Source organism: Cuculus canorus, chromosome 3, assembly GCF_017976375.1.
Source record: "Cuculus canorus isolate bCucCan1 chromosome 3, bCucCan1.pri, whole genome shotgun sequence".
Taxonomy (NCBI): Eukaryota; Metazoa; Chordata; class Aves; order Cuculiformes; family Cuculidae; genus Cuculus; species Cuculus canorus.
Window position 1 is genome coordinate 53556082 of NC_071403.1, and position 15409 is coordinate 53571490.

General features: G+C 42.3%; 1 protein-coding gene across 8 annotated transcripts in view; it reads left to right on the forward strand.

The window, feature by feature from the left end:
* The first annotated feature begins 9634 nt into the window (after window positions 1-9634).
* Window positions 9635-15409, forward strand: part of EPM2A (EPM2A glucan phosphatase, laforin) — a 40667-nt gene continuing 34892 nt past the window's right edge. Inside the window, exons 1-2 of one of the 8 annotated variants that reach the window (XM_054061176.1) lie at window positions 9789-9927; window positions 12120-14123. Coding sequence is in view for 1 of the 8 variants with exons in the window: in XM_054061170.1 (XP_053917145.1) it covers window positions 9710-9971 (262 nt within the window). In the remaining 7 variants the exon portion in view is untranslated. Of the gene's footprint in view, window positions 14124-15409 lie in introns of all 8 variants that reach the window. The other 7 variants (XM_054061172.1, XM_054061173.1, XM_054061171.1 and 4 more) reach the window with 7 other exon arrangements.

The window sequence follows — 15409 nt, forward strand, 5'->3', positions numbered from 1 at the left end:
ATGTTCTCCTTTAGGTAGTTCTTGTGTATGAATGTCGATAGGTCTGTGATTGCTGTCTCACCTGCATACTTGGCTTTGAGCATTCCTGTAGCATGGATTATTCAACTGGTCACATGTGGCAATAGGCTTGATGTTTTTTAAAGGTATTGATGATGATAACTTTGCCAGACTGTTTACTTCATCCCACAATAGAATGGTAGATACAAACAAGTATCTGTATGTAGTTACTAAGGGCGCATGCAGATCAGTGTGCAAATATTAAACATGCCTTTAGTGTGCATAAGCACTTCTTAGAAATACAGTTAAAGAAAACCTTGTCAATTATTTTAGCTTGTTTATTATTATATATTGATAATCTATGGACTTTGAAAGAGATGGGTGCACAGCTGAAAATGAGGTAATTCAGAGAGCAAAGGTAAAATAAGTGGTCTATTATACTTGAAACGTGCAGTCAGCACCTCACTTCCAGCAAGGAGGAACTGTGCAATAGCACTGGTCATACTCCTTAGGTCAGTACTGATGCTCTCAGAGGTTCTAATTATGGAAGCACTGACTGAGTTATCACATCTAGATCTTTTCAAATGAAGGATACAGTTTATTTTGAGCGTTATTTAATGCAACTAGGGTAGGGGATGGTTACAATATCAGTATCATTGATCACTAAGGTAAAAAAAAAAGTCACTTTATTTGTATATTCATACTTACAGTAGAATTGAAAATCCATAGGTTAATTTTACTTTTTGTTTAAGTAATTTGAAGTGTGGATGCTTAAAAAGGAAATCTAGTAACTGCTCTTCAAGTGCTTCACCATGCCCCTGTAATTCAGACAGGCCATCATGACACTCTAGTAGCTTTATTTCCTTCCCTTCTTCCTCCTTAAAAATATTTTAACCACTGGGATAGCTGTAATCAGTAATAAATTAAGAATACTCATAAATGTATGCAGTGTAAAAACTGTTTTGTTAAACAAGATTAAGCTCTTGAGAACTTGGAACAGAATATTCTACTCCACACATTTATTAAAGTACAGCTACACTCTACACAGATTGGCTGGCTGGTGCAGGAACTCGGAGAGGGCTTGAAATTTGCATGGGACTAGTTCCACGCAAACTACTTCCAACAATTCACATATAAATATATTTTTGGAAACTCCATTGCATTGCTTTGCAGATAGGAACCTGAAAACTGAGAGATCAGATCAGGATTCATTCTACAAGTTTTGCAGAGAAGCAATTTGCTATGAAGCAAAACCTAATTCTGATAATTTAAGAGAACAATTCCACTTGGAAATTGAGGTCGTGAGTGATATACTCAAAAACTATAAAAAATTTTGGCCAAATGTTGCTAATCTGTGACTCTATGAACTTTTCTATTTAGGCTTATCCCAGAACAAGAAAAGCTTTTGACAACAATTTTTTTATAGCACTAAGCATTCAGTAATGAACTTAGTTTGAGAACGTTGCTCGTATGTAAGTGTGCGAGTGACTTAATGTATACCAGTAAACCAAGAAGGAAGCTAAAGAGGACAATTAGACCTAGGTGATATTTTTCAGTAAAGTTAAAACCACTTGGTAGGGGGAGAAGACAAAAGAAATTTCAGACAGTTTGTATAATTATATTTTCATGCAGTAAGGAGCAAAAAGTAAGTACAGAGAAAGATAATGTCATCTGAAAATGCAAGTGTGCTCATACCTGTTCCAATACAATTTTATATGTATGTGTAATACAAGCGTAACTACAAGGTAACTATTAATATGCTAAAAATGAAGTACATATTTGTGTACTTCAAAGGCTCTTCTCTGTGAAGAAAAATAAGAAGTGATCACCTGGTGACTTATGGGCAAGGTACAGCTCTTGAGTAGCCAGCTGTGGCTTCTGTGTTGTGGGAGCACCTTGAGGGATAGGCTGTGCTAATGGGAAGGCATCTGTGGGAGAACTCAAGCTTGAGTGGAGACAGGTCACTATGGTACACAGCAACAGACACACACCAAATTAAGTAGCAGGAGTCCCCTGTTTATAGTCTCGTCTCCAAAGTATGTCATACACAGCTGCAAGCTGTTGCCATGAACTGTGGAAGGTTGCTAAGTTGCAGCCTGTTTATACACTCATTTTAGACTACAATTCCTGCTTTCAAGGGTTTCTTTATGGCTGGATGAAAACAGTTTGTTCCTCAGCAAGGATTATTCATGTCAGGTAAACTAATTCAGTGAAGTTTGCCAAACTGGCTGAAATAAAGTTTCTTTAAAGAGAAACAAGAAATGTACTGTTGAAAAATTGGTAAATACATCAAACCAAGAAGATGAGGAAGCAGCAGCAATGTATTCATACCAGGAAAGAAGATAACTGACTAGGTACTCTGTAAACTGTTGTTCACTTAAGCATTAAATCTACTTCTTTATTAGATTTGTCTAATGATACAATTGTGCATTTATTCTGCCTAGTTACTTCTAAAAATAACAAACTTTTTTTAAGTTAAGGAAATACGCTATACAAACCCCTGTGCAAAAGTGAAAATAATCCCCTGTAGTGTCCTATGTATTATTAATATAATTCTCCAACACATTTCCTAAAGTGGTCAGTCACGCCAGAACTTCTGTAGCTTAGTCTGCATACAAGGCCACCACTAGCAGTAAGCAGGTAAAGCAGTTCATGCAGTTAACACTGCTCTGACAGAGCACCTAAAACCAAAAAAATGCAAATAGCATTACTTACCTGGTAACAGATTCTTAAATAGCTTAGTCTTTTTTCAGTCTTCAGACTATAAAGGTAACATCTCGGCTTTGCTTTTGTTAGCTGCTGTACTGTCAACAGTGAAAGCATTAGTTCATACTTCTATCAGAATTATCATGAGAAGGACAGTTAATACTTCAATTACTAAGTTTGGATCCCTAGATCACTGATCAGTTTAGATTATTCATCAACATGCTAAACTTTTAAACTTTTTTAAGTTCTTTGCATTAGACTAGTTACTTTTATATTTGGTTCAATCTGTCTGAATAAATGTAAGCTGTGTAAAATGAACATTTTACGCAAGTCACTAATACATCTAAATCACTAATACATCTCAATCGGCTTAGCACATAATAGAAATGTTTTCTCTTTTATGAGCAAGACTGTACAGTGTGCTGCCTTGCTCTTTTCCATAATTAGCACAAACATTTGGAAACTGCAATAGTACTTTCTCTGTATCTTTACAAGAAAGCAAATGACCTAAAAAGGGAAAAAAGGCGGCTAGTCTAGCAAGGAATACAGCTAATCTAAACATTACCCACAACTAGCAATCACAGACAGCCCCGCATCCCTCCTCCCTTCTCCAACCAGATCATTTCAGTATTTGTGTTTTGGTTTTGTTTTTTAAAATCTGTCTTCACTACAGATTTCCCTACTTGGAAATATATCCTTTGAGGTCACTGTACAGCAACAACAGATAAAGCTGTGCCAAGTGGCAAACTGGCCTGCAGTATAGAGGTTTGTAATTGGTAAAGAGTATGTACACTACAGTCACAGAATAGTTTGGGTTGGAAGGGACTTTAAAGATCACCCAGTTCCAAACCCCCCTGCCATGGGCAGGGACATCCCACTAGATCAGGTGGTCCAAGGCCCCATCCAACCTGGCCTTGAACACCTCCAAGGACGGGGCATCCACAACTTCCCTGGACAACCTGTGCCACTGCCTCGCCACTCTCATTGTGAAGAATTTCTTCCTTATGTCTAGTCTAAATCTACCCCTCTCTAGATTATGCCCATTGCCCCTAGTCTTGTCACTACAAGCCTTTGTAAACAGTCTCTCTCCAGCTTTCTTGTAGACCCTTCAGGTACTGGAAAGTTGCTAAAGATCTCCTCAGAGCCTTTTCTTCTCCAGTCTGAACAAGCTCAATTCTCTCAGCCTGTCCTCATATGGGAGGTGCTCCAGCCCTCTGATCATCCTTGTAGCCCTCTTCTGGACCCGTTTCAACTTATCCTTCTTACATTGAGGATTCTAGAACTGGACACAGTATTCCAGATGAGGTCTCACAAGAGAGGAATTAGAGGGGCAGAATCGCCTCCCTTGACCTGCTGGCCATGCTTCTTTTGAGGCAGCCCAGGACACAGTTGGCCTTCTGGGCTGCGAGCACACATTGCTGGCTCATGTCGAGCTTCTCATCAACCAGCATCCCCAAGTCCTTCTCTGCAGGGCAGGCTTTCAATCACATCATCTTTCATCCTGTATTGAAATCGGGGACTGCCCTGACCCAGGTATTTATGCATGGAAGTGTTAAGTTCATCTGCCATTTTAGCAGTGTTCACGTTATTCAGATAACTGTGTGCTATTCTATACCTAGTAGACACTTTTCAAATGAGAAGATTTTGAAGTAAAACATGACTTTCCACTTGGAAAATGAAGTTTGGACTGCTGGATACTGTCAAACTTCTGGTAACACTGCCAGTAATACTTTGTCCAATTTCCCAAATGTAACAAGTGGCTCAAAACTCTGAGAATAGAATAATTTTATGCCAGGAAGAGACAATATAAGAAATGAGAGGGACTTCTGTAGCTTAAGAAAACCAGAAATGTATCTTTCCTGGCTGGTTAATAATCCACAGTGATGGGATATATATGAACACAGCATCTCAGCAATAGTATTTCAGTACAGCCCTACGTAGAAAATTAATTTGTGGTTCTGCAAGTTTAGTGCACAACAGAAAATGTTCTATGTATATGTAACTATGATCACAGTTTCAGTTTCTGGACTTTCAAACTTCTCCACAGAACCCTTTTAGCTACAGCAATTAGGCAGAAACTGAAGACAACCGTTGATGTTACACTTCATACACAGCCTCAGTGATTCCTCCTGTGAAATCACCACCACCTGCACAAATTTTTGGCTAATAAACCAGACATAAAGGCTAATTAGCTGGAAACTACATATGGCTAGACCTATCAGTGCAATTTAGGAGAAACCCCACAAACCAAGTGACTCTTGCAGAGCTGGCAGTCTCTAGAGCCCCTGCTTACATACTAATGCTGTGGAAAAACAATCTTTTTTGTGCAATTCTCCTCATTTAGTCAGTTGGAAACTGTATTTGGTTTGCGTGGCAAGGTTTTGGTAGCTGGGAGGGGGGCAGCTACAAGGGTGGTTTCTGTGAAAAGCTGCTAGAAGCTTCCCCTATGTCCAACAGAGCCAATGCCAGCTGGCTCCAAAACAGATCCTCTGCTAGCCAAGGCTGAGCCCATCAGCAATAGTAGTAGCATCTCTGAGATAACATATTTAAGAACGCAGGGGCACCAGTGCAACAGCAGCTGCTGCTGGAGAGTGAGAATATGTGAGAGGAACAACTCTGCTGACACCAAGTTCAGTGAAGAAGCAGGGGTAGGAGGTGCTCGAGGTGCCAGAGTAGATTCTCCTGCAGCCCACAGCAAAGACCATGGTGAAGCAGGCTGTTCCCCTGCAGCCCATGGAGGTTAACAGTGGAGCAGATATCCCCCCTGCAGCCCATTCCATGCCAGGGCAGGTGGATGCCTGGAAGAGGCCGTGATCCTGTGGGAAGCCCATGCTGGAGGCTCCTAGTAGGATCTTTGGCCCTGTGGGGACCCACACTGGAACCGTCTGTTCCTGAAGGACTGCGCTCCATGGAAAGGACCCACACTGGAGCAGTTTGTGAAGATCTGTAGCCCATGGGAAGGACTCGCATCGGAGAAGTTCATGGAGGATTGTTTCCTGTGGGATGGACACCACACTGGATCAGGGGAAAAACGTGAGGAGTCCTCCCCATGAGAAGGAAGATGCAGCAGAGACAACATGTGATAAACTGACCACAACCCCATGTGCCACTGGGGAGGAAGGAGATACAGAATTCAGGAGCAAAGTTGAGCCTGGGAAAAAGGGAGGGGTGTGAGGAAGGTGTTTTAAGGTTTTATTTATTCAGCTTTAACTTTTCATTATCCTACGCTGGCAATAAACTAAATTAATATTCCCCAAGTCAAGCCTGTTTTTTCCCATGATGGTAATTGGTCCTTATCTTGACCCACAAATCATTTGTTATATTTTCTTTCCTCTGTCCAGCTATGGAGTGGGAGTCATACAGCAGCTTTAGTGGGCACCTAGTGTCCAGACATGGTCAGCCCACCGCAGAGACACACTCAGCTTTGACAAACACCTGGGATGGTACCAGTGACAAAAAAATTGAAGGCTTTAAAATAAATTTGGCACTAAGTATCACTGTCTTACTAGTTTACTGTTAGATTTAAGGTAGATTGAGGCTTCCACTCAGTAGATGCTGTAAGTATATTGCTAGATCGTAAACAGTAGTTAAGGACACAAAGGCACAAAGTTTGTTGTTACAATTCAGACAGACCACGGTGGACGTTTGTTCACACTAAAATGAACAGTTAACAATAGTTTCTGGGACAGTTAAGAGCGACTTGATTATTAGGAGTCTGGTAACTTTATGCTGAAACTCTTTGATGGGACCTGTAAGGTTTGCCAAGTTGGAAAGAGAACTTAATACAGGGGAAAAAAGGGAAATGGTCATGTTTAATTTTGTGGCTGTAAAAGATGCCTGGATTATAGGGAAGGTAAGGGGTCGTTTTTGCAAAGGAAAGTAGTTTATCATTAATTCCTTAGGGGGCTTAGAGTGATGCTTAAAACTAAATGTAGGGTTACAGCACTGGCCCAGCAGAGGAAGTACTTCTCCAAATCCTGCAATCCCAAATAGTAACAGTAAATGTAGCCACTCCTTGCTCCACCTTTACTCTAGCTAAAATTCTAGTTTACAGATGACGAATACATAGACCATGCAAATCTAGCAATGCAAAAAAAAAAACACATTTGCCTTTGCTCCTGAGCTTAAACCCAAACCTTGTAGTACTGACAGCACACCAGTCTCAGACCTAATGAGAATTTATTTTATCCTGTCTACAGCCCTCACTTGGTCCACTACTTGGTAGCATTCATTAATAAAAATTGCTCTTCCCTCTATGCCCAACCCTTGAGACTTTAGAGTCCCAAGCCAATTTCCAGTTCTAGTTTTTATCCCAGTCTTGCAGGATCCAGCAATAAATCCAGTTTTTCAGCCTTTCTGGTTTGCTCTCAATAATAACCTTAATCTGAAGCTTTTTGAGGAAAGAGCAGGAAGTCAAGCTTGTCACTTTCTGTCACCTCTACCTCAATCTTGCACCCAATAATGACAGGCACAAAATGGACAAAGGCAGAACCTGGGGAAGTAACAGACTGAATTATTTTGAAAATTAGTATTTGGCATATCAAAGTCTAAAGAACAAGTTTTTTGTTGTTCCATATGGCATACAGGTCTAAAATGACGACTCAGTACTCACAGGCACAAAGAGTTAAGGTTTGTCTAAAGGCATATGTGTTGGGGGCTTCTGTTTACATTGAAGCTTAGACAACAGCCAGGAACTAAACTATCAGTGAGACATCTTGTTGGATCCTGCAATTTCTTTAGCTGGGACTGAGACTGGAATGAACACAAGCACACGGTTTGTTGTAGACACGATATCCTGGGGTGCTTTTAGGGCTACTGTCAAGCTTGAATTCTAGGATAAAACCCAAAGTTCATACTAACGTTCTACACTGCCCATAACACTAAACTGAAAATTTATGGTAAAGGAGTAGATATTTGAAAGACAATTATGAGATAGGTAATGGGTAACTCAACTGTAAGGCTCAGCAAAACGAAGACTAAAATATACTGCTTTGTTCCACAAAGGCAGCAGTGCTACAGCAAGGGCTGGTGCCAGCAGCAATGCATGGAGACAACCAGAACTCCTCTACATTTGGTTATGCCTGGAAAAGTGGTGGCATATCACTTACAAGTTCAATAAGAATCAGTGAAAATGAGCTACAGCACTCTTAAAAATACATTTGGCAGTACACGCTCTTCAGTGTGTCATCACCCCCTAACAGAGAAAACAAGCAACCATCTTTTGAAGCAGAATTTCTTTTGACTCATTGAAAGGCCGTCATCCTGTTCCCAGAACCTGACCTAAATAAAGTTACCACTCCTCTGTTTCTGTCTTTGAATGCTTCTGAAATGGCTGTATTCAGACAAGGATTGCCCTGTAAACTGTTGGATTGCATTTTCTTTCTCAGTCATTCTGTGCAAGCCCTAAACGTTGCCACATGCAGAAGTTGCCAAATTACAGCCAGAAAGGCAAAACAAGAACACATGCAGGGGAAACTACAGAATTTTTAAAAAAGATTTCTAACCTCCCCCGATATTGCCCATTTCTCGTCTCACCACATTTGGGTACTTGTCTGCAGAGAAGATACACACATCATGGACACTGAAGTGTTATTTATTTGAAGCTAAGCCTCAAATTATCTGTTTGTAATGCTGCATGTATGACAGTTATTTAATGATGTGTTTGCTGCCACAAATTAGGTATGGTTCTCACGAGTTGTTGCAGTAGCTTCATTAAATGAAGTAATAATACTTACTTGCTAAAGTCAGTATAGATAATGTGCAGCCTTTTGCAATCTGGAAAGCGAGTATTTATCTGCAGAGAGAACTCTCTGTTCCAGTCCTAATTAGAACCATAGAATCGTTAAGGTTGGAAAAGACCTCTACGATCATTAAGCCCAACCACTGACACACCACCAACTTGTCTACTAAATCATGCCCCGAAGGACCACATCTACATGTTTTTTGAACACCTCCAGGGATGGACACTCCACCACTTCCCTGTGCAGCCTGTTCCAAAGCTTCACCCCTCTTTTCAGTAAAGAATTTTTCTTAATATCCAATTCAACCTCCCCTGGTACAACTTGACACCATTTCCTCTCATCCTATCACTTATTACTTGGGAGAAGAGACCAGCACCTCGCTACAACCAACTTTCAAGGAGTTGTAGAGAGTGATAAGGTCTCCCCTCAGCTTCCTCTTCTCAAAGCTCAACAATCTCAATTCATAGAATCATAGAATCACTAAATTGGAAAAGACCTCTAAGATCATTGAGTCCAGCCATTCCTATCTGCCACTAAACCATGTCCTTGACTACCTTGTCTAGTCGTGTTTTAAATACCTCCAATGGTGCTGACTCCACCACCTCCCTGGGCAGCCTCTGCCAGTGCCCAATGACCCTCTCTGTGAAATTTTTTCTCCTGGTATCCAGTCTGAACCTCCCCTGGTGGAGCTTGAGGCCATTCCCCCTTGTCCTATTACCTGTCATGGGAGAAGAGGCCAGCTCCCTCCTCTCTACAACCTCCTTTCAGGTAGTTGTAAAGAGCAATAAGGTCTCCCCTTAGCCTTCTCTTCTCAAGGCTAAACAACCCCAGCGCCCTCAGCTGCTCCTCGTAAGACTTGTTCTCCAGACCCATCACCAGCTTCGTTGCTCTTCTCTGGACACGCTCCAGAGCCTCAACATCATTCTTGGAGCGAGAGGCCCAGAACTGAACTCGGCCATCTGGGCACACTGCTGGCTCGCGTTCAGTCGGCTGCCAACCAACACCCCCAGGTCCTTCCCTGCCAGGCAGCTTTCTAGCCACTCTTCCCCAGGCCTGCAGTGCTGCACAGGTTGTCGTGTTCCAAGCGCAAACCCCTCCGCCCACCGGGACCGCTCTAGCTCCTAACCCGCATGGGCCGCGCCCGGATCGGGAAGGGGTGCGGTCAGAGCGGTCACGCGCCCCGCCTATGCCGGAAGTGCCCAAGCCGGAAGCGCCCCCTCCCCGACGGAAGCGCAGATACCCCGAGGCGGAGGCCGCTCGCCGCCATGCTGTTCCGTTTCGGGGTGGTGCTGCCGGCGAGGATGACGGAGGGCGGCGGCGCGCTGCTGGTGGCCGGATCGCGGCCGGAGCTGGGCCAGTGGGACCCGCAGCGCGCCGTGCCCATGAAACCGGCGCGTCCGACCGCCCCGCTGCCCGCCCAGGAGCCCGCGCTGTGGCTGGCGGAGGTGGTGCTGCCGGAGGAGGACGCCACCAGCCCCTTCTGGTACAAATTCCTGCGGCGGCAGGGCGGCGGCCTTCTCTGGGAAGGTAACGCGCGGGCCCCGCCCCGTTTCGCCCCACCCCGAGGGCTGTGGACGGTTCTGAGCGCCGCGGTGTGAAAAGGATCTAATGCTGCAGTAGGAGGGCAGGAAGTTGGTTTGAGGAACGGGCTGAGGTGGCTGAGGGAAAACCTCGTTGCAGTCTGCGGCTTCCTCGCAAGGGAAGGAGGAGGAGCAGGCGCTGATCTCTCTGGTGGCTGGTAATAGAACCCGAGGGAAGAGTAGGAAGATGTGCCGGGGAGGTTTAGATTGGATATTAGGGAAAGGTTCTTCACACAGAGGTGGTGGAGCCCTGGAAGCAGTCATGGGCGCGAAGCCTGACAACGTTCAAGCAGCGTTTGGACAATACCAGCAGATGCAGGGGGGTGATTTGCCCCAGTATTCGGCACTGGTGAGGTCGCACCTCGAGTCCTGTGTTCAGTTCTGGGCCCCTCACTACAGGAAGGATGTTGAGATTCTGGAGCACGTCCGGAGAATAGCAACGAAACTAGTGAAGGTGCTGGAGCACAAGTGTTACAAGAAGCAGCTGAGGGAACTGAGGTTGTTTAGCCTTGAGAAAAGGAGGCTGAGAGAAGACCTTATCATTCTCTACAACTCCTTGAAAGGAGGTTGTGGAGAGGTGAGTGCTGGTCTCTTCTCCCACGTGACAGGTGATAGGACAAGAGGGAATGGCCTTAGGTTGAGCCAGAGGAGGTTCAGACTGGACATTAGGAAAAAAGTTTTCACCAAAAGCAGCATCAGGCACTGGCAGAGGCTGCCCAGGGAAGTGATTGAGTCACCATCCCTGGATGTAATTAAAAGACGGGTAGATTAAGTACTTAAGGACATGGTTTAGTGGCAGATAGGAATGGTTGGCCTCGATGATCTCGGAGGTCTTTTCCAACCTAGTGATTCTAAGAACGCCCTCAGACACACGGTGTGAATGTTGGGGTTGTCCTATGCAGGGTCCTGTCTAACTCCGGTCGTTCGGGCAGCCCTGGCTGCGGGGTAGGGGGAGCGGGGCCTTCGGGGGCCGGACAGGAGGGGCGGCTCTGCGGGAGCAGAACGGAGGTGGGAGCTGTTGGCATTGAGGCATCACTTGCCCTGATGGCGTCTCCGAAAGCTCCGGCTCTTGCCCGGCGCCCCCGAGCGGCGCCGCTCGGGGGCCGGCAGGCGCGCTGCACCCCGGCGTTGGTGCTGGCGGGTGTCGCGGAGATACGGGGCTGCCTGAATTACGCTTGCGGGTAAAACCTCTTAGGCTGTCATGACTAGCCATGACATGAGCACTCGCTAGCAAACGCAGTTTTTAACGGCGTGGAGGAGAGTGAATGCAGAAAGAAGCAGCTCATTTAGGTTGGTGAAAGTTCTTTGAAACAGTTTCATCAAATTTTTTTTTTCTTCTGTTGTTATGGTGGTTTGTTTTCTTTCTTTCCCCAGGAGTAAAGAACTCAGAATTTCCTAATTATGCATTAAGGTGTGATTTGCTTACTTTATTTCAGTAACCTGAAATGTCATGATGGCTTTTTCAGGGTGGTAAATTTTACCTTTGGAATTGCTGAAATTGCTGGGGAAAAGTCCTATCACAGCTTTTCCAGTTTTCTTGCAGTTTCAGTAGTACTTCCAGTATGATTTTCTCCTTTTTAGTATAGTCAAATGTTGAAGAACTTCAGTCACCTTCCATGTGCTGTTCCTGTATGTGCAATTGAAGTATCTTAAATAAAAGAGAACACCCTACAATTGTATGCTGAGTCAAATAAAGCTCTAAATATACCTATTATCACTGAGGAATGGATTGGACTCGATGAAAGGAAGGTGGATTACTAGGTAGTTTGTGAGGTTTTTTTTAAACTTATAAAATACTTTTATAATCCATATACTGAAATAATACATTGTAGATCAGTTGCTCTTCACCCATTTTAAGAATACATATCACACTTCTAAACTGCCATTCTGTCATAAAGACTGAAACATGCATGTCATCATAACCCTTGCATTTGTTTTTTCATCTTTGTACTAATAAAAGGCTACGCGTTAATAGTTCATTCACAGAAGCTTACGTCATGAAGCACTGTTTACACAAAATAATAGCAATTGATCTTTTTAGCAGCTAAAATAAATAATATATTCTGCCTGTTTTAACCGTATTTTTCTTTTGCAGGAAAAGTGAATTTATGGAATAAAAATCTTTGCATCTGTCCAAGGAAGCAGAATTGTGTCTCTTTTGAAGGTGCCAAGTTGTACATAACGTGACGATGATATTGGCATATAAAGAGGTCCTCATCACATAGAGCATGGAAATAATAATAGTGTGTTTCAGTCTTTAGAGGGTCTGTAATTGTAAGGTGATGGCTGCTGTCTAATTTGGAAGTAATGATATCTCAAGGTATTTGTCCATACCTGGGAGTGCATTTAGTAAATATAGTCTGTGTAATAAAAACATTTTGTTTTGGCAGTGATGCTACTGATGCAGTTTTAGGATTAGCCTGTGTGGGATTTTGTTCTTCTCATTGTGAGTGCTCAGCAGTTTCAGCTTATTGATTAGCTAGAATGACAGAAAACAAACAGGGATATAATCCAAATACAAAGTTTCTTTTTTTTTAATTATTCATATCAAACATTTTTTCCTAAGTTGTTATTTACAAGAAAGAACTAATTTTGCTTAACCCTGAAATGTATTGTTCTTCATGTATTGCATGAAGGGAACTTAAGGATGTTTTTCTGTCCAATGATTAAACAATATCTTGCTGTCCTTTTTTATGTCATTTGTTGTAATGATTTTTTTAAATTGTAGATTACTAAAAGTTTTGTCTGTCACCTGTTTACTCTTGTAAAAATCACAGTTTGAAAATGCAACTACCTTTTTTTAAAGAAAGAACAAATCTCTTTTTTGATGATAAGTAAATATTATGCTCTTTAGTATCCTATGTGTTTAGAATTAAAATGTGCTTTGGGAGACATAGCAGTTACAGAACATCTGCAGTTTTGAAGACAAGGCCGTGAGGGATAGAGGAAAGTGCAGAATGATACTTGCAAAGCAAGTTTTATCAGTTGAGGCATTCATCTGTAACCAGAGAAACTCCTGTCCAATTATGGGTGTTAGATGCTTACATACACTGGATGTGAAAGAATGTGTCATCTTTAAGAAAATAACTCCCAATTTTTTAATTAGTATACTTTGTGTGACACTTCCACTAGTAATGCGTATACTTTTTCTAGAACTACAGCATATGTTGCGTCATATGTTTGAGTATAAATTTAGTTCATCCTTGCAGTCATTCCAGTGCAATGGGGAAACTGAAAGATAAAGTGAGGGTATTCTGTGGGCTACAAGAGTCAAAGTCACAGGTCAGCATTCTGTGACTTTTGGGTTCTGCCAGGTGATCTGGTAGGAAGCCTTCAGGTAAGGCTTGGCCTGCAGGAGAGTTACTGGTTTGTTGCTTGAGTCTGGAGGTACCTAGTTCTCCTCTCTAGGAGAATGAGGAGGGAGAGGAGACTCTCGTGCGCCTGAAGGGTCAGATGCTTACCTTTGCTGTCCCAGGGTCCACCACCTAAAGCCATTAGGCTCTTCTGGCTCAAATCACGTGATTTCTGTGTGTGTTGTGGCCCAAGTGAAGTTTCTTCAGGGATAGTACTTTGCTTACCAGCAGTGAGGTCAGCTGACAGACCTGTTGTCTAGGAGGGTTTTTAACTATGCTACAGTATTTATGGAAAACAGGTTGATTATACTGAGCTTTAGAACCTGTGAATAGGTTTACCCATTAGGAAAAAAAAAAAAAGAATATTTATAATTCTGCCTCCTCAACTGCATTTTATGTGTCTTTCTGTGTACTTCAGTTTTGATGCAGATTCTTCAGAACTGGGTTTATGATGTCTCTCTTGGAGCTTGGAAAGTGAAAGTATATTTTGCCTACTGTTAAAATGAAATAAATACAAGACAAAACTTATGCTTGAATTTATTTTTGTGAATTTATGCTTGAACACTCACCTATGCCTTCTTTTCCCCTTTACTCTGGTCTAAGTAAAGTAGGTACTATACAAGATATATGTTCCATGAAAGGACAGAGGAGTTACTAAGGGTGTGCCCTCAGCTGTATTTTGAAATGATGGAATACAGTCTATTGACACCTTACATCTTGAGAAGGAGAAAATATATATATAAAAGGTATAAGCTTATATTCTAAAACGTTGATCCATTTTCACATATTGTTTAGTTTGATGTAGTTGGTGCTTGAAGCTTGACAGATAGAGTATTGTCAGTTACAGCTGAAAAGCATGATCAACCTACATTCTAGCCATTTGTGGGAGTGAAAGATTTATTCCTTCCAAAAAAAACCCAAACATCTCTAAGTTTTGGGGAGTGGGAAGGAGAAGAGAAAAGAAAATGTCTTGTTTGCACTTGCCTGCTGCAGTTGTTCTCTGGTTTCTTTGGAGCCCAAAACAAACAATACAACACAGCTGGATTTAGAAACAGTTAGGTACACTGTGGCTTGCTATGTTGGCTTTCCAACATACTCAGTTCATGCTCCTGTGAGCTTTTTAGTTACAGTTTAAGCTGGCTGTTGGGCAATGTTCAAATAGACTGGTACTTTTATGGAGTGATAAAGGGTTTCATAATATTGTAATATAATTAGTGAAAACATCAGAAGTAAGATCCGCCTGTAACACTCAGAGGTCAAACACTTGATTGGCTGGAACTACTAGTGACAGTAAGGCACATTAAAATTTCATTTCTCAAGTGGCAGTGCAAAAGCTTAGAACAATCTCACTTCATGCCCTCAACTCCATGGACCAAAATGAGTATAATTTCTTATTTTAATACAGGAGATTAGTTGAAGGCTGCATGGGAAGTTAATACTGAGTTGCCACTTGAGCTGGAGAGATTGTAACAGACTAAAAAGCATTTGGGGCTAAGCCGTAGCAGTATAAATTGAGATAAAAATTCTTGAGGCCGTTGTGGAGAAGTACAGTTGGATGCAACATTATTTTTCTGTAACTGAGATGCATCTCTCTTTCTTTCCCAGAGCTGATCTACAGATGTCCAAATCAGATAGCAGTTTTGTTTTAAAAAAAAAAAAGAAGAAAAAATAACATTGAGAGATTAACGTTTTTCTTCATACCTTTTAATGCAGATACTGTATGTAGTGTTGTTCCCACTGGGTGTCGCCATTTTACCTGTGTATAGCTAGTGACTGCCTCGTTTCTGGCAGCTGCTTGCGCATTTTGTCAGTATTTAGTTTTAACCTGTTCCACTTTTGAAAATAATCCAGAGAGTTACTTGCTTCCTCTATCTCAGTCTTGTTCTTAAGTAGGTAGTTACCGGGAAGGAACATAAAGTGCAGTTCAATGTTGACAGTTGAATAATTGTGCATAATAAGCACTTGGGTTGTGCAAGGCTGTTGCTTCCTGGACGTTAATAAATGCCTTACCACATCTCAGAAGTGAGGAAAC